The sequence below is a fragment of the Perna viridis genome, chromosome 1, assembly GCF_037379345.1.
Source record: "Perna viridis isolate PV_CMFRI_1.1 ecotype Kerala chromosome 1, ASM3737934v1, whole genome shotgun sequence".
Classification (NCBI taxonomy): Eukaryota; Metazoa; Mollusca; class Bivalvia; order Mytilida; family Mytilidae; genus Perna; species Perna viridis.
The window spans coordinates 71376518-71402477 of record NC_142445.1 but is presented as its reverse complement, the minus strand read 5'-3'; the positions used below and the strand labels follow the sequence as shown (position 1 = coordinate 71402477).

General features: G+C 33.2%; 1 protein-coding gene across 8 annotated transcripts in view; it reads left to right on the top strand.

Moving 5' to 3' along the window:
* The window catches only part of LOC148630243 (uncharacterized), an 88417-nt gene that overhangs the window by 13344 nt on the left and 49113 nt on the right, over nucleotides 1–25960 (top strand). For 6 of the 8 annotated variants that reach the window (XR_015919180.1, XM_088564075.1, XM_088564054.1 and 3 more), the window contains exons 2-3: nucleotides 3896–4120; nucleotides 16558–16734. Coding sequence is in view for 7 of the 8 variants with exons in the window: in XM_088564075.1 (XP_088420201.1) it covers nucleotides 3896–4120; nucleotides 16558–16734 (402 nt within the window). In the remaining variant the exon portion in view is untranslated. Of the gene's footprint in view, nucleotides 1–3895; nucleotides 4121–16557; nucleotides 16735–17508; nucleotides 17802–25960 lie in introns of those variants that run through there. The other 2 variants (XM_088564060.1, XM_088564082.1) reach the window with 2 other exon arrangements.

The window sequence follows — 25960 nt, the reverse complement described above, 5'->3', positions numbered from 1 at the left end:
TGCCAGAGATGTCACAGCGGTACGAGTTCGAGTCTCGCGGAGGAAAAGACCAAAAATTGACTTAAAATACATTTTTTGCAGAAGAGTAGTTAGAATAAAAGGAATGATAACACCCTCATGGATCTCACCCTCATATTCAGTTATATAAGATGTGTACAATATACTACATTTCATTATTTGATTATTATATGTTTCTCAAACTTAAACTATTAAATGAAATGTCATTTTATTTCAGTCATGCCAATTTTCAATATAAAATCATCAGACAAGTTAGTCCCTGTCTAAAACATCATTTTAAATAATATACTAATTTGTAGTAGAAATTAACAGATACCAACAAAAGCCATGAAATAAACTTGCATAGATATGATGATTAACATACTTTTAATAATTTGATATGCACGAACTGTTCTCAAATATTTGCATACATAAACAAATAAAAATCGTAATTTTTTAAAATTTAGCTTTTTACCAAGAACTATCACATTGTAGATATTATGAAATAAACTAGAGTTACATCACTTCTATCAGTCTTTGATTGATATCATTATGTAAAATTTCACCTGTATATAATCATACGTTCTACCGTTGAACCCAAATTGAAATACTTGTCAATTTCACAGTTCATTCCTAAGTGTCTGGTCTGTGATCTACACATGGGGGGCTTTCTCTGTAGAACGCGGATATTATGAAATATGCAAGGGTATGTTCACCGCTGACGTTTTATTGTCGACATCACAATATGATAGACCGATATGTCACAAATGACTCTACATAGCTTCAATAAGATCCCACGTCTTACCAAGTTGACTACCTACCGAACTCGACACTTTCTAGCTGCAGTGATGTAGTCAAAGAGACTAGGTCAAATTATTCACTTCAGCTGTCAATTACAATTATAAGTCACGCAACTATCGTATTTTCCTTTCCTTAGAAATCTTCAAGTAAGTTTTGGTACGATTTTAATCGGTATAATTAGTTTATTTCGGAAAATATTCCACATTTTCCGCATCATTTAAATCAAGATAATTTGTTGAATTGAGTGATATCGCTCTAGTGTGAATTTCGGAGCTGCATTGTTGTCATTAGGCTATTACCGGGTTACATATTCTTGCAATATAATGAGTTCCAGGGATCAGGACATGCTTACCCTTCCAGAGCACCTGGTGTATTTCCTGGTTCGTTGCGGATTTCATATTAATAGTGCTATAGTTGTTTTATGTGACGTCTTGTATCTCCAGTTTTTTAATGTGTAGTCTATGTTATTCGGTTCGCTACATTGTGTATAATGATCGTCTCTGTTTCTTGCGTTCACGTTTATACTTGCCGATATATCTTTGTCTTCCAGTGTCACTTTCTGATCATATATTACTATCGAAATGAAATCATGACGAGGGTTTTGCTTTTGCATGCTAACAGAAGTTTGTTTTTTTTTTCTAATTATATTCATTGTAGCTATTTTTTTGCATTTGCAACCTATAAACCTGGCAACCTTTTATGTGTTTATTTTCATATGATTTTCATTTGTTTTAAGTTGCTGTAGCTTTCTTCTATTTAAATTTTTATTTTCAATCGAAATTGCATTAATCTTCATCATCACATTCTGAATCTTTTGAAATTGATCATTTTACTTTTAAAGGTTGAGTATAAACGTAATTAAGTATTTTGCACTATCCTTGTAACCATTTTTTTTTTCAGAATATGTTACGTTTACTTTAACCAGGTCCTTTATAACTTCAATTAAATCATTTTGGTGAGAAAATCCTTCAAGAAAAATTTAATTTCTGATTTAGTCTATCTGAAAGTTAAGCAAACCTTATAAAAATCAAGACTTGTGTTCAAATCAGTTGATATATCTGCACTGACCCCATTTGCATGTTTTTTTCCCCTTTTTCTTTTGGCATTGGGACGAGAATACGTTTTCTCTGCTGCTGTGAGTTATTTTTCCCAAACCGTGTTTTCACACAATGAACTCAAACAACTATGTTGTCCATAATATCCAATACATTTTTGTTCGTTTTTCCATGTTAAGAAAATATTGCAAATTGTATAAATTTTAAAAACGAAATCCACAAAAGTTATATCAGTAGAATTTCTATTCCTTTATCTATCTTCTTACCTATTTTCTCATGTCAGTATGTTATGAATTAAATGAACATCAATTAACTACGGTTCAAAATGACTTTTGACTGAGATATCTGGGTAATGTTATTGTATCTTAAATCAGCATTCACAAATATGCTTTGTACAAATTAATTCATTTACATGTATGTAGAATCGAAAAAAGCACATAAAAATGTATAGACGGTAACATGAACAACTTTAATAATTGAAAATTGCTGAAATAGTTATAAAACGGTGAATTTTACTGATTATTTTTTTTATGTAGCCGTCAAAACTTTTTTTTTTTAGTGTTTAACCTCTTTTCTCTTTTAATTGCTTTATGCGTTTATAACTTAGAACAAAAAGTCCAATTCATTAAGGAATATATCGGAACTTCTCATGATAAATAAATCATATTCCTTAAATAAATCAAACTGGAGCTACGCACAAAGATACTTTTTTTCAGATTTCGGGTAGACAGCTTCCTTAAAAGTACAAGGACTTATCAGCAAGATCAGTATATTGTACTTGTTTAATTCTGACTGATGTTCTCTTCCCCAAAAACGCCTAATATATTTTATGTTACAATTATCTTACCATTCAAAGTATATGTAATTATTTTCCACAGACAAAGTTACAATCATCACTATTTCTTTTCTAAGAATTTTGTCGATTTATTTTTAGTATTGTTTTACTATATAAAGGAAAATATTTCAATGTTTATAAAGATGCTCCTTGAAAAATAAACATCAAATATAGAAAGAGAAAATAACCAATTTCATGTCTTTTTATTTGAATATGCCTTGTAGTCATTGTAGCTGGAATCTATACAAAAACGGATGAGGGTACATAAGGCGCTGTAGTGCCTACAAGAAGAAATGAAATTATCTCCCTTTAATAAACTCAAATTTGTTCCATTTTTTAAATTAAAACAAATTGTTTTAATCTTCGATTTTAACAAAATCAAAAGAGAAAATTTATTTTTGTTTATAAAAGAAATAAACAAAGTTTTGTGCATATTCAACCAGTATTATGCTGAATAAAGTAAAACAGGAGTCATTGGTAATCTGGTCATAGAGGCATAAAATAAAATATGACGAATTATTTTTTCTCTTCTGTTTAGTGTTGAACTATTGTGAGTGTGTTTTCTTTTTTCCCAATTAATATGTAAGATGAATGGATTTCCAATAATACAATCAACGCAAAAGTAAATCATAATGTAGAACAATCTTTTATCGAGGAGATTTATACGGATATTAGAGCAAACAAATATTAAAAACTTTTTGATTCATATATATCTATAGAAAAAAATCCCATGTAAAGAACAGTGACGCGGTTCTAAGTACGTGCATTAATGTACATGCATGTGCATGTTCATAGCAGTGACTATTTCAAAATCGATATCTCATCAAAGATATTTCAAACTTTCATTATCTCATTCATTATTTTATTTCTACTCAATTGTTACAGTGTAATTAGGGTTTCAGTGTATATTACACGGGTGGCTAGGTGCTTAATCATGTGACAATTAGCTAGGTCACATGATACATGTACTGAGAAAGTTGGACTTTTTTTTTTGTCATTTTTGAATCGATTTAAAGCGAATTTTGAAGGTTTTTTTTTATTGTTAAATGCATATAGAGATTCAGCATTAACCAACAAATGCTGTTTTCTGTAGAAAAAATAAAGAAATACACGCTTTCGGTATCCTCTTCCTGACAAAATTGCTATTTTTGATTATCACTTCCGCATTTTATTTTCTACGGCTTCCAAACAAATTTCAATATTGCAGGATGTAGGCAAACAATAAATGACCTTACTTACAGTGGAATTATCAATGTAACCAGGAATGGCTATGTGTGTAAACCATGGAAAAATGGTGGATATTATCTTTCAGAGGATGAAAACTACTGTAGGACTCCTGATAATGATAGAGACAATGGTGGAGGTCCATGGTGTTACGTTAATGGTCTTGATGGAAAACACTGGGACAGATGCAATGTTCCTGTTTGTAATGGTATGTGATCTAATCTCCTTTAAATTTTATTTCATAATTGATTGTTGCATTTTCTTATGATTCATTTGCACAAGAACGTTATTCGTAACACATTTTCAACAATGCCTAAACTACAAGAAAATTATATTTTGCCTATTGAATAAAGTCTACAAGTTTATTTTAGACATTCTAATGTCGTAACTTAAGCCTTTTTGACTGGTATGGAGTGTCAGTTTCCAATATCGTCAACGACTCCTGTCTGTCAAATATATTTTCCTCTGTTAAAAGGCTTTGCTTTTAAAAAGCAGCTACTAAATTTCAGAAGTAAGAAAAGCTCATTTTCTTGGATAATCCTAATTTTTTGAGTTGTTTGTTTTTCTATTTGTATATTTTACCCAATTTTTCGAACGAGTTGTTAGTCATATGTTGTTCTTTTGGTGTTCCATGTGCTATCTTGTCAAAAGGTTTCTCCATATACATATCCATTACTGTTATTTCTTCTTCTGTGAAGGTAATCTGATTTGTCATTTCCTTTTCTTTTGTTAAAGCAATTGTGATAGAATAGCAAAAAAAAACTTTGGATTTTTCTACCCTATTGACCTACTTCTAAATTATGTCATTCCTGCGTGATCTTTTTCTGCTTGTATGAAAATCAGAAAAAGGTAAGATACGTTTATCAAGTATCACGAAAAGAAAAGGCTATTTTTAAACAAATAATGATAAATAAGTACTTTGGGTCTAATGTTGTTCAAATTTAGGGTTCCATTAGACTATTAGCATTTCTAAAGGATCTGTTTCTTTAATTATATAATACTAGGTATAACACGTGTTTCTATAGAAGTAACGAGCCCATCTCTTAAAATTTACTTTCGGCTACAGACAATGTTCCCTCCTAATTACAAGGATTACTTACACCTTAGTATGGGGTTTTCAAAATACGTACGTCACATCTTAAAATTATACTTGTTAGTAGAGTTATGATGCTTCAAGAATAAGGTCATCACTACATAGTTTTATGGTCGTCATCAAGAATCCGTTGTTATTTACGGTGTCACCATCTGCATCATGAAAACCGATTTGTTCACATTGTCAGAGTATTCTTTTCCTCATTTTTCTATTCGGATGTGACATTTCATGAGTAACCCTGCCAAATTTTGACCAAAAAAAATCACAGGAGGCTTACCATATATCCAATTCTACCACCCTATGCCTCAAGTTTTCAGTGTAGTCTGTATTTTTTATTTTTACATTTCCTTCTTTGCTTGTATTATTTTTGTTATTTTAGGGCTTTGTTTTGTGTTTTTATTCTCCCTGCCTAGTCGTAATTATCGTGGATTATATCATTTTGATTTCTGGAATGCACCTGGAATATTCCATTCAAATATTGACCTTCAATTTGGGGGACGAAGTGTTCTAATTTCCCGCTAATCTCCAAAACCCAAGGTAATATTATGAATGTCCTCCGGAACACCACAATTATTATTGAAACTGCCACTTGTGCTTCTAAAATAATTCTTTTGTGTAAACATTTGTTTTATCCTTTTGTTTGTAAAACATCCCAAGGATTCTTAAGTATCTTATACACTTTACTCTAAGAAGTTGATGCCACTGATATTCAAGCACGACATCCAAGTATATGTTGGAACTTAGCTTCTGTCCAGTACTGTTTTGTCGTTTGACTCAGGTCAAGCTTCATTACGAATATTGGGCCAGATGCATGACATTTCAGACACTGTGGAGTCAACCTTTTGTCTTGACCTACCTATCAAAATCTATGGAAAGAAAATGATCATGGTCAAACTATACATCAATCGCGATAACGTGTCATCAGCTTTTCTTTCATCTGTGGAAATATATATTCTACTCCAGGGTTTGGAGTTTCAATATTACAATACATACGTTTAGCAGGAACTATGGGTCCCTTTTGTTCTACAAAAGTTTTATTGTCTTCATTATCAACTCGTAGAGCGGTATTGTTATGGCGTACCTATTTGAAACAATTTGCTCACCGTGTCAGTTTTCTTTTTGCTCCTTCGCTTTTTCGATGTGACATTATGTGAGGAGAACGGTGGGTGTTTTGGTTTTTCCATGTCCTTTGATGTGTGTAGATTTTTTTTCCAACACATTTTTTTCCGACCCAGTCGGTATAGCTTCGCTATTTACCCTTTGGCCTTAAAGACGCTCTTCTATTGGAAAAGCAAGTCACCTGATTGCAGTTCTTTTTCCCGATTGGCCAAATACTGATAATTTAGTGGCGTTCGAAAAATCTGTATCGAAAATTTGGAATTGAGTTAAAAAAACCTTTATCGGAACCGTAAAAATTGCATGCCAAGTGTTATTTTCTTGAAAGAAATGTAGAAACGTAGAAGTAAAAAAAAAATACTGCGTCGGCTATCTTTTTTCTATATCATTTATATTAGAGACCACTAAAATCGACCGGAATACAATTTAAAAATCGGAGAACGAAACGTGATTTGTTTTTTTCCGCTTATCTCCAAACCTTAAGGTAAAGTCTTAATGTCTTCATGGACAGCAAATAATCGTTTGAACTGGCACAAGGTTGCTTTTAAAACAATTCTTTCGCGTATATATTTTATTTTACCCATCGTTTTTCAAGCATGTCGAAGATTTAAAAGTCGTTAATACATGTACACCTCATTTTGAGTAAAACATATAACTGATATTCTGCTATGACATCCAAGTATTGGTTGGAATTAATTGTCCTGTTCTACATGTTTGTCTGACTCAGGTCAAAGTTCACTATGGATATTTGTCCATATATAACAATTGATATTACGCCTATTCTGTACAAGTTTTTTTCAAGGGTTAAAATTGTTAAGAATATGGAATTGGCGCGAGGATATTAGGGGCATTCGTTACGTTTCACCATACCCGTTCTTTTGGTTACCACAAATCATTTATTTTTTTCCTTTTTTAAAATTGACGAAATACATACGCAAAACGTCTCTAAACTTAAAGTTAATTAATCAATATACATTGCTGGTTGATAATTACATGGAACGTTATATAAATAAATTATTTTAAATGCCAAAATGCAGATTATTTGTTAAATATACGGGTTTTTTTTGTTTGTAAAACGATGAATTCAAAAAAAATAAAAGCATTTTGTTTGTCAGCAGATTTTATGTCTTTATTTTTACACAGTAATTTTTATTAACATGTAACTAGGTCAACAAGAAAGGTGACATCAATCAATCATTTATATGATTTAAAGGTCATTTAAACATCTGTTACCATTAATTAAGTTTATAAAATCCTAATTTCAACTTTATTTAACTGGTAACTTAAAAAGGATTAAACTCGACTGTTTGTAGATGTACTCTAATTTGGATGATAGAAATGCCTTTTTTGTTCTCGTAATAAATACAGAGTTGTTCTAAGACCGTATATATCATTAATTACTCAATTTCCTTTGCCATCATCATTGAGTGGACTTTAATATTTTGTTTTCAAATTCCCGACATTTTTTTGTTGTTGTTGTTGTTGTTACGAGCATAATAGACATTCGTAATTGAAAATAGACACATCTCCTCTGTTTCGTCACTTATTTTATGGCATAAATCTTTGTTCAAAATGATCCGTTTTAAGTAGTTTTGAGACGACGATATCAATCTTTTACATTTAGTTGCAAAATACTAGTATTGCACATTGATCATAAATCCTAAATGCCTTTAAAATTTAATCGTATGAAGAGATTAAGACTCGAGAAATTGTATTGAAAATAGACTTCAAATAGTTATTACTTATAACCGAACTTTATTTATGAATTAATTATAATTCGCTTTAAAAACGACCGGTTATAAATAGGACCTTTATCTACATGTACATATGTTTATGAATTGTACTTAATCCAGATAAAACAAAAATTCAATTGTCTGCAGGTCCAATTTAGTAGAAAGAAGCATGTGTAAAAATGCCATTTTGCAGGAGCAAGTTAGATTGGTGATAAAATGTAATTACTGAACTCAAGTCGATAACTGACAATATATAAATGGACAGCACACCGCGCTTATGTAATGGATAAAAGAGAGAAAAGGACCAAGAACCAGAAATTTAGTCTTTCTCAGATTAAATACGTGTCATCCGAATGGATTGGAATCGTATTGAAAATCTCCAGAAATGTGTCAATAAAAGACCCTAGTATTTGTTTGTAAAGCGCATTATCTAAGTTTTCTTATTAAGGAATTGGGCACTGAAAGTAACATCCCAGGTAATGCCACATACAAACGTACTACTTTTTATAAAGATTTAATCCTAAACAACCACAAGTCCTTCATGTCTTCTCTCAACATCGAAATAAAATATTAGGACTTACCTTATTTGTATTGGATTCCCAGACTTCATAGAAATCTATACAAAGAAAGGTATAAAGTAGGATCTTCATCTTGCTCCACGTCAGAGATGTCAATTGATTTTACAGAGATATTGTCCGCAGTGAAGGATGGACATCAAGCTTATTGCAATATCACTTACTCTCGTAGTGGCATTAATCATATGTGGATACTTAAAAATTCTAAAGATTTACTGCAAAATCTAAAATCCCGCAGCTTTTCGGAAATTATTTTTCTCTCCAAACTTATTACTTTTCACCTCTATATACTACGTTAACACATGATAAATTAGAATCTCGTTTGAAAGGACTTATTCGTAATTTTTTTTCTCGGTTACAAATACACTTATTTGTCTAAAATATCGCATGATGGCAAAGTTTGCTACACAGAAAATCAGATTTGCGATATGCTTGATTTCCTCATTGATGATATATCTATCACATTTGGATGAGCAACTCGGCAGGTGTTTCTAGAAAAGCAGATGACGCTTATCCTACCTGTGCATCTGGTCCATGCTACCAGTTTTTAGTGGAGTTTGAGTTGCTTATTTGCTTTTATTACTTTGTACGTATGATTTTAGTTACTTTATGTTCTTTGTTGTGTATGTCTGTTTTTCATGTCCAGTGTTTGTCCATGGATTACATTCTTTTGATTACCGCTATAACCTCGGTTACTCTTTAACAAGTTGTCATTCCAACGGGCACTAACTGTGCTCCTTTCTTAGCCGATTTGTTTTTATATTCATACGAGACTGAACCTCATAAAGAATAAATATTTAAAAGATACTAAATCCTTTAAATTAATATATATGTATACTGATGATGTATTGTCCATCAAAAACCTTCCTTTTGGGAAATGATTACCGTGAATATATCCACCAGAGCTCCAGATAAAGGAGACTACAGAAACAGCCTGTTCTGCATCTTTTTTTAACGTACATCTCAAATTTGAAAACAGTGGTCATCTCAGCACTAAGATTTATGATAAAATAGACGACTTCAGTTTATAACATACATTACCCTTTCCTGTACAGCAATATCCTTCATCTCCGGCATATAGATTTCACTTTTTTAGATATCATTCTTTGGTTGAGAAATACACATTTCTTTTAAAACAGTGAGCAATGGTTGTTTTTTCTAATCGTTCTCAGTGCTGATGTGACCACTGATTTACCGATTATGACAATACACGTAGCGTGCAAATGTTTTTGTTTAATCACTACTGGTATAGTCACACTGAAATGGAAGAAGGAGGGTTAGGGCGCTGTAAAACTTAGATTAAACCGACCATTTCGTTTGAAGTGCCTGTACCAAGTCAGAACCAAACTCTACTGAAAACTCGGAGCATGGACCAGGTCCACCGGAATGGTAAAGCGTCTTCTGCTTTTCTAGAAACACCCGTCGAGTTGATCATAAAAGTCAAGCCCAATGTATACAAAGCGGAAATGAAAACTATGACAGGTTAAACAATTCAGTTTTCATGGTGTCGATAGATACACCGTAACGATCCACGAGTTCATGATGACGACCATAAAACTTCTGTAATGATGATTTCAGCCGTGTAGCAACACAACCCAGTTTCAGAAGCTTAACTGTAAAAAGTCTAGCATGAAACAAAAAGACTGGATAGTTACGGCAACCTCTATTAAAACTCCATACGCAGGTGCTGAAGGGATGTTAAAAGAAAAGTTGACAATACGGAATAAAAAGTCATCGCGTTTGTCTTTTTGCGTTTCCATCGATCTGTTAGTGTAGGTCAACATATGAGGCTGATTTCACAGGGTCTGTAGTATTCTTTATCATAAGATCTTTGGAATAGGTGCGATGTATGATTTCGACGAAGCAAGCATTGTTTAACGATAATACGTCATCTTTATAGCAGAAAGTGAGATTTAATCATCTAGCTGAACGATGTTTCTTTTTTATGATCAGATCAGCTATTTAATCAGTCTCATAAGAGTGAGGGAATAGCTCAGCTAGTAGAGGAGCACAATTTCTTACCCTTGGAATGCCGACCGTTTGTTGAAAAATGTGCCCCACACACTGGACAAATATGTTGTCGATAAAAACAAATTCAGGATTTTAAAGATGATTTGAATTTGGTTTTTTTTTCACAAACTATGGAGAATCTCTACCAAGAACTTAAAAATTGTATCTAGATATACCGTCTTTATGGAGGAACAACCATGTATAATGTGTCTGAGTCGGGATTTTAACTGATTATGGGGAATATAAGTATAAAGTGTCGAAAAAAAACGCAGGTTTCAATGCTATTGTATTCTGACAATAATCAAATAATCAATGAATTGAGTGATTCCAGAAGATCTTTCGATTTTTTAAAGATCCACCTTGAATTAATACCACTACGGGAGTACATTTGTGTAACAAGTGCGTGCGGTAGGACTGGAGACCCTCTGACGTCTGTGAGTACAGAAGTGAAAGGTTTCAAAAGATGTTTGGTGGTACGTTTTACAGATCTAGCTATGGATTCTAGTGGAGTTAAGGAATCTAGTAGATAGACGGTAGATTGTAGTCACCGTCTTTGATAGAGAGACAAAAAAACGCAAAACGCGTTACAGTCAATGCTTATTATTAGAGGTAGAGGTAAAAAACATAGCAGTAATAAGTGTGCTACCACACACTCCAAAGAAGGAATAGTGGTATTTTTGCAGACAAAAACAATGTTGTTTTGGGCTTTGTCTGCTGGAACGACAACATATCTGTCATGTATTATAGACAGAGTTTTTACTACATCGAGGTCTTTGAAAACTGATAGCATATTGACACTCATTGAACTACTTAAACTTTCATACGGTTAAAAATTTAATACATTACAGCATTTACCCACTCTGACAAAAAATCAATGTCTTCGTGTTATCGTTTGATTCATTATCTTGTGTAGTCCTCCACGGCATAAGAACTTTAAAGCTATAATTCCAATTTATGGAGCGTGGCTCATGGTACCTGGGACCTTTAGAAAGGACTATACGGATAGATTCGTTTTCGATGATGTTTAAATCTCTTGTAACAACGTAACCGGAAGGACCATATTTCAATGGAGCGTTTTTGCATGTCTTCAAACTTGAGACCATGCAATAGCATCTAATAATTGAAAATCTTGGATGCTATAGGTAAAATATAGGAATATGAAATAATCGATATTGATTTGTCTTTGAAATACGGGGGATAATATTCGTTACGTTATTGTAATGGAGGATGTTGGTCAAATTAATTGTATCGATACCTTTGATGACAAACGGTAATAGAAGAAATGAAAGTTTCTATTCGCACATTTTAACGCCATAATACTATCTGAATGCTAATATACAGTAAATACAAACTGTTGTGTAATAATTTAGTCAAGATGAGGACACAAATTACTGATTCAACGATGTTTTTAAGGAAATTTTGCAAAAAATTGAGATAATCATACAAAAATATATAGAGCGCAAACATTGAATAACACAATATTTTGTCAGTAGTTGTGAATATACAGATGACTATTTATGTGTAAATATCGAAGAGTTCGATAAATGCGGTACATAATTTCTACATTAAAATGTCTCATGACATAAGCTATTTTTACACAATTTAGATAATTTTTCATAGTTTGCGTTATATTTGTCTACAATTTTAGTCTAACACATGCATGAACAGAAATAAAACTGGTTTCATTGAAGGCACTTATTCAACAAATGTATGTGAACTTTTCAAATTTATCTGAAGCACTGTAGTTTTGGGTGCTGATTTGATGTTTTCTGAAAATATTCGAAACAAGAATAATTAGTGTCAAAAATGTAACCAGTGAAGTCTTTTCTCCACTCAAGAATAAAATTAATAAATACATAACATCGGTGATTATTGTGCGAGGTCTGCTAAGATAACTTATGCCGAAGTGAAAAAGGATTCAAGGCAAATGATGAGTAAAATTTATTGCTAAAAGCAAAATAAAATATGCTTGTGTGCAGATCATGAATGAAGGTAGACATACACACGATGCCGTCGATAAAACAGAAGCTATACGACAAGGGCTTGTATTATAGGTTTCCAAAAAAAAAAATTATATAAACGATGCCATCACTATTTTATTTTATGACTTCGAATTTATTACAAAAATAGATAATTTGTCTTTCTTTTTTCGCTTGCTTAGTTTTTCTTTTCAAAATATCTTGGATGTGCTTCTCATTCTAACTATTTTGATACTTGTATCTTTTTGATATATAAATATAGGTTAGAGATAGGATGGGTATTTTTGTAATAGATACATCGCCAATATATGTCACCTAAGATATATGATGTTTCCATAGATGGTCTTCTTTCTTTTATACAAAACCTTTTGAACTTCATCACATTCGAACTGAACTATATTATATTCCGCTCACTCTACTACACTCCTTTTACAAAACAAATCTTGACACACCTGTTTCTAAACCCATCTCATCTCTATGCATACTTGTCATTATTTTGGATATTGGTTTCGAGACTCTTTTAACCGGTTTGTGTAAAAGGTCAAGATGAAGAAAAAAGATCATTTCTTCCACTACCGTTTGTGAACAGAGGTATAAATGCAATAAATTTGCATAAGATTCTCCATCACAATAATGTCACAAACATATTCCCCCATATTTTAAGGACAAATCAATACGATTATTTCAAATTCCTATATTTAACCCATTGCATACAAAATTTTCAATTATGAAAGGCTATTGCAGAACCTCAAGATGGAGGATTTTAAGGCTAAACCACCTGACTGTTCTTGCAAAAACTCTCCATCCAAATATGGTCCTTCCGGTCAAGTCGTTACGGGATATTTAACTATCATCGAAAACGAATCTCTGCGTAATATCCTTTCTAAAGGTCCCAAGTACCGTGAACCACGTTCCATAAATTTTCAAGCGAACGAAAGTTATAAGTAGGTCAATGAGTGCCAACGCTACATCAATTTTTAAAGACCCAGATGTTGCTAAAACACTGTCTACAATACATGACAGATATGTTGTCGTTCCATCAGACAAAGCCCAAAGCAACATTGTTTTTGTCTGCAAAACGTATTACAGCCAATGATTATTATCAGAGGTAGAGGTAGAAAATAATAGCAGTGATAAGACCTATACTGCCACTACACTCTCAAAAAAAGAGATAGTGGTTAACCATAAATCTGTGCTATCCTCGTTTGATCTCTCTACCAAAGATGAAGATTGTGATTCACTGTCTATGTACTGGATTTCTAAACTCAACAAAAATCCATACAAACATAGCTTGATCTACATAATATACCACAAAACCTCTTTCAAAACATTTTACTTCTATACTCACAGCTTTCAAAGAGGGTCTCCAGTTACCACAGTTTGGTACTCCCGTTGTGGTTTTAATTCCATGTGGATCCTGAAAAATTTAGATCTTTTGGAGAAACTCAAGTCAAGAATATTCTCAGAATATAATAGCATTAAAACCTATGCTTTTTCATAACTGTATACTTCTATTCTTCATACTCATTTAAAATCCCGACTCAAAAACATTATACATCGTTGTTTCTCCAAAAAACGATGGTACACCTATATATAATAATTCCGAATTATCTTCCAAATAAACCGAAACATGTCTTCAAAATGCTGGAATTTTTTATCGACAACATATTTGTCCAGTGTGACCTATTCCTACACTCTAAAGAGGTTGCCTTTATAGCTGATCTGATGCAGACATCGTTTCGCTAGATCCTTTAATCTCAGTTTCTGCTATAAGATGACGTACTATCGGTAAGCAATCCTGGTTTCGGGGACTTGATACATCGCAACGAACTTGAGATAAAGGATACTACAGACACTGTAAAGTCAACCTCATATCTTGACATATACTTAGAGATCGATGGTAAAGGAAAACTATTGACCAAACTTTACTACCAACGTTATGACTTTTCATTCAAAATTGTGAACTTTCCTTTCATCTGTGAAAACATCCTTCAGCACCTGCTTATGGAGTTTTCATGTCAAAACTGAAATATTATGCCAGAGCTTGCCGTAACTACGTAGACTTTTTTTATCGCGGTAGACTCCTACAGTTAGGCTTCTGGAACAGGGTTATGTTGCTACAAGATTGAAGTCAACACTACACAAATTTTGTGGTCGTCATCGTGAACTCGTGGATCTTTACGGTGTATCCATTTCCACCATGAAAACCGATTTGTTCATAGTGTCATAGTTTTTCTTATCTCTTTCGTCTACCCCGGACTTAACTTTTGATGAGCGACTCGGCGGGTGTTTCTAGAAAAATAGAGGACGCTTACCCTCCCGGTGCACCTTGTTTATGCTCCCAGTTTTTGGTTGAGTCCGAGATGCTCATTTGCTTTTGTTACTTTGTATGTATTATTTTAGTTACTTTATATTTTTTGTTGTGTATGGCTTTTTCTCTTTGTTTGGTGTTTGTCCCTGAATTACTTTCATTTGATTTCCCCCTAGAACCTTGGTTTTCTTGATTACTTTTTCACAGTTATTAATTTGGACATCGTACAAAAAGAAAGCAGCAAAGGCATTGTACATGTTCATGGATGTACTATTGTTTTTGTTTTATTTGATTTATTTGAAAACCTTACAAAATATACATTTTTTCCGATAGTTTTCTGTAAAAATGTACCACCAATTACCAAAAATCTTAAAAAGCCCTCTTGGGCATCGTACCGTAGCAATGCGTTTTTTTTAAATCTTGTCTAGTGCATATGTACTCGTATACTTAACCCAAAGAATCAGAATAGGCATCATGAAAGGCACGGAATACTCAATAATGATATATCAAATACATACAAGACATCTGAAAATCTCCGTAGAGAAGTCAAAACAGTCTTATTTAAATAAGGCTTTCAATCGAAAGTAATGTCTCAGGTATGCCGTGCAATATTCTCGTCTCTTGCCTTATACACATACATGTGGTATTGTTGAACCAGACATAGAGGAAGGACTGATGGGTTCCCTAATTAGCTGACATATCCATATTCCTGCTATCTTATAAGGTGATGCAAGGAAGATCGTAATTCTAAATGAATAAACAATTAACAGTTCCAAGCGAATCGCCAACAATTCATAACTTTAGTAGCGGGTTGTTATTCATGGCATCCTTGATGCTGAGAGAAGTGAAAATTCATTTACAGGATAAGATGTGCAAATGACACCTACAACTATAGACCCAACTTTTACGCAATCTTAATCTCTCGACGCCGACAACAACTGGTTACTAATCGAGTCCTGCCAAGTTTGTAGGGCATGAACAAATCTGCTTCGACTTTTATTGTCATATTTCCCTTCACATGCACAGAAATAAAATACTATCAATGCAAAGCTTATGTAGAAACGATTAAAACGATATCAATATCGACAATTGCTTTGCTCCATTTAATCTCTAAGCACAGATTTCAGCACCATGCCAAAAGTCTCATCTTTAATTAAGATTCCACAGAAGTTTAAAACAATTTAGGCGTTTTCATATTATTTTGAAGACATAGTAGAAACTAATGTCATCAACCTAAGAATAAGTACTTCATTGATCCTACAGATAGTCGATAACAAAAAATGTTGCAATTTCAAGTGGTTACATGTTCTTTACAAGTAAGATTTGCGAAAAGGGTAAAGGAACCTTAATAACATAATAACAGCCAATGTTTTAGCTTGCAGACAGCATTTGTCGAAAAACTTAAAGTGGCCACATATATCTGCGTCAAAAGTTTCCATTCTCTGTAATAAAAAATAATTCTATATGTATCACGTAACAAACATGTTTTCCCCCGGTAAAATCCAGTAGTATATAACAAGAACGGATATGTTGAATATGTGAAAGAGATAACACCCCACCACTATGATGAAAAGTGTCCTAAAGTAACGAGGAGAAAACCCTCACCCCAAAGAGAAGGCTGCATTTAGCGAAGCATCACCCGTTATGTTTTACTGTCTAATCAGTATTACATTCAATCTTGTATAGTTTGTTAAGAAAATTAACAGTTAAAACCACGATCTTTTCAAAGTTTGGTTTTAATCAAATTTTTAATATAATGAGGACATGCTGAATGCCATGTTTTATATCTCTAATATTTTGCATATATCTAAATAATAACTTTTAACAGGTAACTTCTGTCCAGAATTATCAGACGAGAATCTGCTTACCCTTGATCAGAAAACCAGGTACCAGTATGGAGAATCAATAATACTGGAATGCAAACCTAGTTTTCAGTTGATAGGACAGAAGTATTTAACGTGTAATAAAAATGGACACTGGAATGAATCAGAACCTACATGTCAAGGTTTGTATCATTTTCTCTAAACACTCATTAATATCTTTTCATTCTTCAACCACAACAGACAGAGGTGTCCTACAACCCATATAAATTGATCCATATGCAGGCATTGAACAAAACACGATTACAGTTACCCAACTTAATATAAACACATTCCCTGCATCTCGCAAGCATTGGCTAGTTGAAGGCCATATCTGAACTATAGAAACTTTTTTTCCTTTTCGAGGTGTGTCATATAAAATATAAGCACACTAATAAGTTCCTGTTCTGGTAGCTTATATAGCAGCGTCATCTATATAGCGTCATTATATATATATATATAATGCAAATAGTGTTCTTAAAGTGTGTTACTTCTTCTAGACTAGCATAGGACGCTTCCGTTGCACCTTGCTGGTCCATGCTCCAGGATTTGAGTGAAGTCCAGGGTGTTCATTTACTTTTGTTTTTTCTGTCGTGTGTGTGTGTGTGTTGGGGGTTAAGTTAATAAAGGTTTCTTTTTGTTGTATTTGCTTTCTCTGTCTCATCGATACCTTTAGATTATTGTGTATATCTTTTATAAATGTGTTGCAATTTTTCTTTGAGAATCTGCGCACTTGTATTTGTTTTAACTAAATTCTATTTGACCAATTGTGGGATCAAGTAAAATATAAGACTAAATAGTTCCTTCACAACTCTGCGGATTTAGCAGAATGTGAATCGGTTTTGTTATGACTTCAATAAGTTCAAATATGGTTGTGAATAGGTTTTTTTTTCCTTCAGAGTTTATTGAATAAACGCAACAGCAAATAGGACCTGAACGGTTCCATTAAAACTTTGATTGTGAATCGGTTTTGTCTGCACATACAGATATATGGGGTTTACATAATAACGGTGTGCCACACCGACAGGTAGACAGGACGACACGACTACAGGTCGACAGGATGACACAACGACAGGACTCCAACAGGTATACATGATTAAAGGTAAATAGGACGACAGGATGATTGGTAGACAGAACGACATGACGCAGGTCAAGAGAACGACACGTACACAGATAAACATGACAACAGGCAGAAAGAACGACCCGAAAACAGGTACACATAATAACTGCGCATACAGTTATATAGGGTTTACATAGTAACGGAGTGCCATGCCGACAGGTAGACAGGACGACACGACGAACAGGACGACACGACTACAGGTCGGCAGGATGACATTTCAACAAGTATGAATGATTAAAGGTAAACAGGACGACAGGATGATTGGTAGACAGGACGACATGACGCAGGTAAACAGGACGACACGTAAACAGATAAACATGACAACAGGTAGAAAGGACGACCCGAAAACAGGTACACATAATAACTGCGCATACAGTTATATAGGGTTTACATACTAACGGAGTGCCACGCCGACAGGTAGACAGGACGACACGACGATTGGTCGGCAGGATGACACTTCAACAGGTATACATGATTAAAGGTAAACAGGACGACAGGATGATTGGTAGACAGGACGACATGACGCAGGTCAACAGAACGACACGTAAACAGATAAACACGACAACAGGTAGAAAGGACGACCCGACAACAGGTACACATAATTACTGCGTATACAGTTATATAAGGTTTACATAGTAACGGAGTGCCACGCAGACAGGTCGACAGGACGACAAGACGACATGTGGACAGGACAACATGACATGAACACAAAACAACAAGGGACAAAAAAACACACCGGCAAATAAAACAGGACGACACGAAACTGCGAACATAATAAAATGTGATGTATAAATGAAATTCTATGAAAACATTAAACATGAAATATTTATTTGAAAATATAATTTTCATGTTTATTTAATGAACGAAATAAAGACAGATAGGTAAACACGGTTACAAACTCAAAATAAAGCACGATTCTTATTCAAAATCTACATTATCAGCTCTGCAATGTAAATCGTTATGTGATGTAATATCCTCTAGAAGTTTACTATACACATCCCCGTTAGACGGACCATATCTGTATTTATAACAGAATTCATCAAGAACATAGTCTATTTTGGAGTGCAAAACGCCTTTGCGTTCTTTAATCTTAAGTTTTACCAACCCCCAGAGTCCTTCAATTTCATTTGTTGATGTTCCATCCTCAGCTTTAAAAGTTTCCTTATTGTTTACTGTTTTATGTATGTATCCTTCATCTTCTAATGAGGATACGCTTTCCAACAATCCGATCAAACTTCCACTCCCGGCTTAACTGTATCCTTTATAATTGGCAGAAGGGTATCCCTATTTCTCTTATCTACTTGGCGGAATAAAACTTTACGGGAACCTTTTTCCACCATTCCAAAAACCCATATATTTTAGAAACCTGTACCTCATTATATTTTCGTTTTTTTCCAAAATGGCTCTCATCAATTTCAATCATCAAAATCAGTGTTAGGATGCGTGTTGTCAAATCGTTCAGATTCACAATATATATGTGTTCTTGTATGCTGTAACTTTATCTATCTGATCAACCGGTCCCAATCCTAACTGGTCTCATGCCAATTGATCTCAACTCCAATTACTCCAAATTACCAACTTTGGAGAAAAAAAACACTGTAATTTACATTTGTTTAATGATTGATCAAATACTAGTATATATTTATCAACATATAACGCATTATCTCTGTCATAGATTAGTACTAAGGTAAGGATTAGGTTAATCGGTTAGGGTATGGTTAATGTTAGGTTTAGGGTTAGGGTTAGGCGATTTTGTATACTGTAACAGTTCACTTTAATGATTGAAATTTTAAAGATACATTTACTACATTGATGGACAATATTTTGAAATTTTATCTTCCTTGATTTCGTAATTTATTTTTATTAGTTTACCGTGATAACATTACATTATAATTAAACATGGAAGTGTTCAACGATGAAGATAGTATTAGTTCATTTTATTCAATGAAAGTAGTTTTGTCAATATAGGTTTAATAATACGTAAATACAAAAAGTTTACAAGTGAATAAAATATCACTCTATTTCAACGTTATGCTTTTAAGATTTAGCTAAAAAATAACTACACGTCACAAAAGGTGACAGCATGTCTAACTTCCACTCCGTCTGTAAGTTCTTACGTCTCATTTGTTATGTTAAATGTCGTTCTGTCTAAATGGATAACTCTTTAAGTGATATGTCGTCCTGTAGACCTAACGGCATGTCTATATCAATACATCTTGGTTTATATGTCGTCCTGTCAACCTGTCGTCCTGTCTACCTGTCGGCGTGTCCTCCTATCTTCATGAATACTGGTTATGCTTTATGTCTTCCTGTCGTCGACCTGTCTTCCTGTCGGTGTGTCGTCCTACCTATATGGATGCCTCTAAGGCTATATGTATAATCAACTATCGATTTTTTTCTGAATGACATTGCCATCCTCTCTGCATTATGCAGTTGGAAAGTGCTACAGCACTAAACGCGTATTATTACTACCTACATTCTTGCACATTGTATCAATTTTACAGCACAGAAAGCTGATGAATACGAATGAATTTATTTTCTACTAGATTAATACCCTTTCCGAGTATGAATATCATTTTAAAAACTAACTTGCCTGACTACTTAATCTTATTTTTAACTTGGGCCCAATTGCGCATCGAATATTAACCATGATATTGATTAATTATGCTTTATAATTTGTATTTGAGCAGATAAAATAAACACATTAATTTATTGCGGCTTATTTGTCATGGCATTTAAAAGAAATAAATCAACGCATTTTGTCATCAAAATTCGGTAAGTTAACGATGGATCACTGAAACCTTCAGTTAGTGTAAGCAACCGATAAACTGCTTCGGTAGCCCACAGCTAAAGTCTGATAAATTTCGCCAAAATGTTTTTCATAAACTTCACATATTAAAATGCTATAACTCAACTTTTAATGTTATCAATGGAATGCATCATTATTTGATTCCTGAAATGTTTGAAAACCATCCTGTACAAAAATCTGAAGCTACAGGAAATATTTTCTTTAAAACTAGTAAGAAGAAGGATTTGTTTGACATGAATAGTTATTCTGGTGACCCTTCTTAATATGATAATAAAGTACTTCATGTTCATGGTATTAATGGTATACGTGCACTTCATGTTCATGGTATTAATGGTATATGCGCACTTGCACTCTATTCGAGAAACCCGTGAATTAGGCGAACCGCAGGATGAAGAGGCATCGTGATTATCGAATTTTACCAAAAGGTAAACTAAAAAATGACTTTAAACTGGGGACATGTACATAATGCAATAAATTGATCCATAGAGCGTTAAATCTAATTATTGTTTTTATGTTTCATAAATGTGTTGCACATTTTCTATATTCAACCGCGTTAAGTTAAAATATTTCTCGTAAAAGATAATAAAAAAGGACAAACATTCAAGTGTAGATGTTTAAGGATAATAGCTATTGAGTAACTGAGTAACATTACTACAATAAATAACTTCGTACTCCCCTATTTATCCTTTTGTTTTGTTTTGTCCATAGCTACCTAGCTTTAAAATTAGTTAAAACTGTTAGCGTAACACACTGTTTAATGTGGCACTATATTAATTTAATAAAATAGTCCAAAATTCAAATGAAATTGAAGAAGATTTCCACACTACAGGTCACAAAAAAAATTTCCCTTCACAATGCAAAACAATAATGTTTAGCAAACCAAAGCATCTTAACGTGACATGCACAATTAGTAATAAAGGATCCCAAATGCAAACAAATAAATGAACAGTCGAATGATTTGACAGACCTTAAAGAGTGAATACTTAACAACTTTTGAGAGTTAATTTTGACCAGGAAAACCCATCAACTCAAGCTAACTATAGGCTCGGCCCATCATCTTACACTCACAAGATTTGTTTAGTAAAGGTGGTAAAGTAGAGGCTCCCTTTTACGTATAGAGGTATGAGGTAGACAATCTCAGAAAGCCGAACTAAGCAGTATCAATCAAAGAAAGTACGATAAGTCTATCGCACAAAGGTGAAGCTGCACCAGTGGCCATGAAACTTGGCAGTGAAGCGAGCCTCAACCAAATGATCAGTGAACTAGAGACAATACATGGACTATCGTCCCAGAACGACCAGTTGATGAAAGAACTTTACTGCTCAAAGCAAAGGCCAGGTGAAAAAATAATTTCTCGTGTCAAAAGACTTGAAGACCTACTTTTCACAATTAAACATGTGCGCATGCTACCAGAAGATGAGACAAATGTAAAACTATGTTCCCTTTTTTAAAATAATAAATCTTGTCACCTTCACTACTTTTTGAAGGATTTTGATTAACTTAAACCAGAAATGAGCCAGATTAAAGCTAACGTTAAAAAAATGCAAACAAGCAACATCAGAAATAGCTAGGAAGAGTGACACTGACGATGACCTGATAGCAGTTATACAAAGAATGGTGACTGACATGGGGCACTAAAGAAAGACAGAAGTAGATAATAACAAAATCAAATATGCCAAGGATAAAGAAGAAATCATAGGAGAGGTTGGAACTATAGACGATATACAGAATAAAGGCAGTTTTATGATAAATTGTCGAGATGATCAAAACTGACCTTATTCTGTTTATCGACGACGTCAAATTAGATGCAATGCGACGTTGTCAATGGATATTGCCGATATATTTTAGTTTCACGGCAGAAGCTTGAGATGAGAAATTATCAGGCAGTAGGATCAATGGAAAACTGATTTAGTTGCCAATAAATCAGTATAACGGTAACAACATTAATCAAAGGCAATAAGAAGAGACGGCAAATCATTGAAAATAGAGATTATAATTGACACACTGAGACCAATAGCTTTTAGAGATACAATTCTGTAAATAATTGGATTCTTTATTTGTTATTAAAGTTGACAAAATAATGATGAACCCTGTAACAAATATAAAATAATATCATAAGATATAGTACTAAGAGAGATAATTCTAATTCATTCTTATATTGAGCATCGTACTTGAAAAATTAAAAAAAAAAAAAAAAAGGTTTTCTTAATACTTATTAATATCTGGCTTAAACCTTATCCCAGATCTCAACATAACTCGTTTGAGTAATGTAATAGTTGTACTTCTTTATATTAACTATCAAGTACATAACTCTCATAATCAAAATGGAACAAAAATTAAAGATATTATGAAAAATAACAAAAGTAAACAATAAATTATAACTCTCATTTCTTTACCTTGCTGGTCGATGCAAAGGTTCGTAGTTTCTGGTTCGCTACACATTGTGTCTAAACTATCCACCTATACAAGAAAATGTTCGGATAAGCCATGTGTATAATAAAAATGAATATCATAATTTTACGAAATGATCATAATTTAATGCAGGTTCAATAAGTTAAAACTGTTTATATATATTAAGAGATCTAACTCACTATATGCTGCATAAAACGTAGTATGCAGTATTTTTTTTCAAATGGTTTAAATAGGTTTTTGAAATAGTTTAGAGTTTTACAAAGCTCAATCATTCTCAAACATACAAAATAACACACAGTCTCTAGTCTAAGTCTTAATTAGAATTTGGAAAATCAAATTATTGATATAGACATAATAAACATTAACCTTTAGAAATGAATAATAAAACTCCAGAGAAACAACATGAAATTATGGAACCCATTGAAAATCTCAGGACTAAATCACACAGGTGTCCAATTATAAACCAATACAAAGAGTGATTACTATACAATATGAAATTTGATCATTTCCTACAGCATGTGACATGCGCCTCTATACTTATAAATAAACAAACTTCATTTAAATATACTATTTACAGCAATATAAACCACTAATTAATATCACTGTGCTACATAATAAGCCAACACTAGCATTTAAGAGAGCTATTGTACGACCGCCGCTCAAGAAACCAAACTTAGATAGAAAGGTAATGACAAACTACGGACCTGTGTCAAATCAGCACTTTGCGTAAAAAGTTTTAAAAAAAAGTAATAGCATCGCGTATTCAGTGTCAAGTGTAATGTAATTCCTTCAATGACAGGGTTCAATCACCCTATTGAGTCTGCAACTCAACGGAGACCGCTATTTTACGCGTCCATTATTATATAACATCTGCTCTTGATAACAAATGCTGGACCATTCTTTTGATGCTTGATTTATCAGCTGCTTTTGATGTTATTGATCAGAGAATACTTTTTAAAATGAATTTTTATTTGGAATATCTGGCACAGCGCTATCACGGATACAATTTTACTTGTCAAACAGAAGTCAGAAGGTGGCCATTGGTATTGTTATTTTCAAGTGAAATCAACTCAATTAGAAGATTGATTACCCGCCATCAGACCATGGGTGAGCTTTAACCTACTTAAACTCAGTCAAGATAAGATGGAAATTATTGTGTTCGCTACGACACATCGACTTGGTAGCTTATCCGATTTTTGTTTTACATTCGATAGAATTATACTAACCGACGTGTTGTGAGTAAAAAACCTTGACGTCTTCTTCAACAAAACTTTAAGTATGGGAAACCAAGTGAGTGTTATCAGTAAAGCATGCTTCTACCAAATTCGAAAAATTGGACATTTTCGACCATATATAAACTAAAATGCCTGTTAAACGTTGGTGTGCTCATTTGTTACTTTTAGGATGAACTAAGTGAATACATTATTATATAGCGTCAATAAAAAGTTTAAAAACGAAATTCCAGCGTGTTCAGATGCGCAGCAAGACTTCTTAAAAGAATTCATTGGTTACCAGTACAAAATCGCTGCCAGTACAAAATATTACTTTGTGTATTCAGAGCATTCCTTCCAGATCTTTACGTCCAGATAATGACAACCTTCTGCAAGTCATAAACAAGTGAACACACACTTACGGTGAGGCGATTTTATAAGTCATCAGCAGCCCTCTACCTTCTGCACAGCACACTGTAAAATTGCTTCCTATTTTTAAAAAGGACCTTTAAAACGCACCTGTTTTGAACTTGCTTGTTATACATTTACTTTTCATTTTATCTTTTATTTCTCGCCCTTGAATGGACTTTCTTGTTCTAAAGATGTTTATCATTTATAGTGATACTTTCATGGTACACATTTGTATATTACTATACATGTATTTAATTTAAGCTTTTCTTGTGCCTTACTTTGTATTGTAAATTTATATCTTTTTCATGCCTTCTTTACGTTTTGTCAAGTAGAAATCTAATTTCAATTACTTTAATTAATTTAAATTCAATTTAAATTTATTTTTATGTATCTACATTATAAGTTAACGTAATATTCATTGGCATGTTGGTAATATTTCATTTATTTTAGCATTTTAACTTAATTTATTGTTGGACTCCAGTATATATATTTAATTCAATGTGGTTTTTCATTTAATTGTTTTGAATGTTTCAAGAAATTTTATGTCTTTGAGCTCATATTTTATGAGCTCATGAAATAGTGTTTTTGTTGTCCATTAAACACAATTCCAAATTGTTAGGGTCTTATTGTTTATTAATCTTCGTAAGTAATCAGAGTTATAGTAAACAACGAAAAATACCCGGTAATGATAATTAACCATTGTGCATACACGGTATGATCAATATAATGAAATATTCAAGGTGATCAAAGTAGGAATGATAACAATATTTTCCTTATAATCTAAAACTAATCTCAGACATGTCTCTAGAACATAAATATCCCATCTTAAACTCTAATTCAAAATGTGTAAATCATGTTAATAATATTATGTTTAACATAACTACACATATTAATCTATTATCACAGATATTAATTTGTGAATTATCCAAATAACTTTAGTGACATCTGAGTACAGACAATGGAATTTGTTTCTGCAGTAACAAGTAGAGCAAACAACACGTTACGTAACGCATAAAGATAAAATAGGTTTCAACAAACCTCACATGTTATCGTTTCATGATGGTACACTCCAAAATCGTCAAAAGTCTCGTCAGTAGATTCGTCTGAAGATTCATCTGCAGTCTCTTGTCTTTTAGCTGTTGCCTGTTTACCTGACTGTGATTTCGGTTGTTGTCTTGTTTTCAATTTTTGTAATGATGAATCATCTAGTGGTGGTAAAATGAAGCCAACAGGCTACAGTAAGTTCCTGTCGAGTCTGTGCACATCATTTTAGAGTGGATCTCCTCAGGAATGCCATTATGTAGTACACAATTTTCGAGTACAACTTGTGTTGTTGTTCGAGCAGTCTGATTCTTCGTTGTGATGACTTTAGCGTATCTGGTAAAATGATATGTAATTAGAAAATCGTC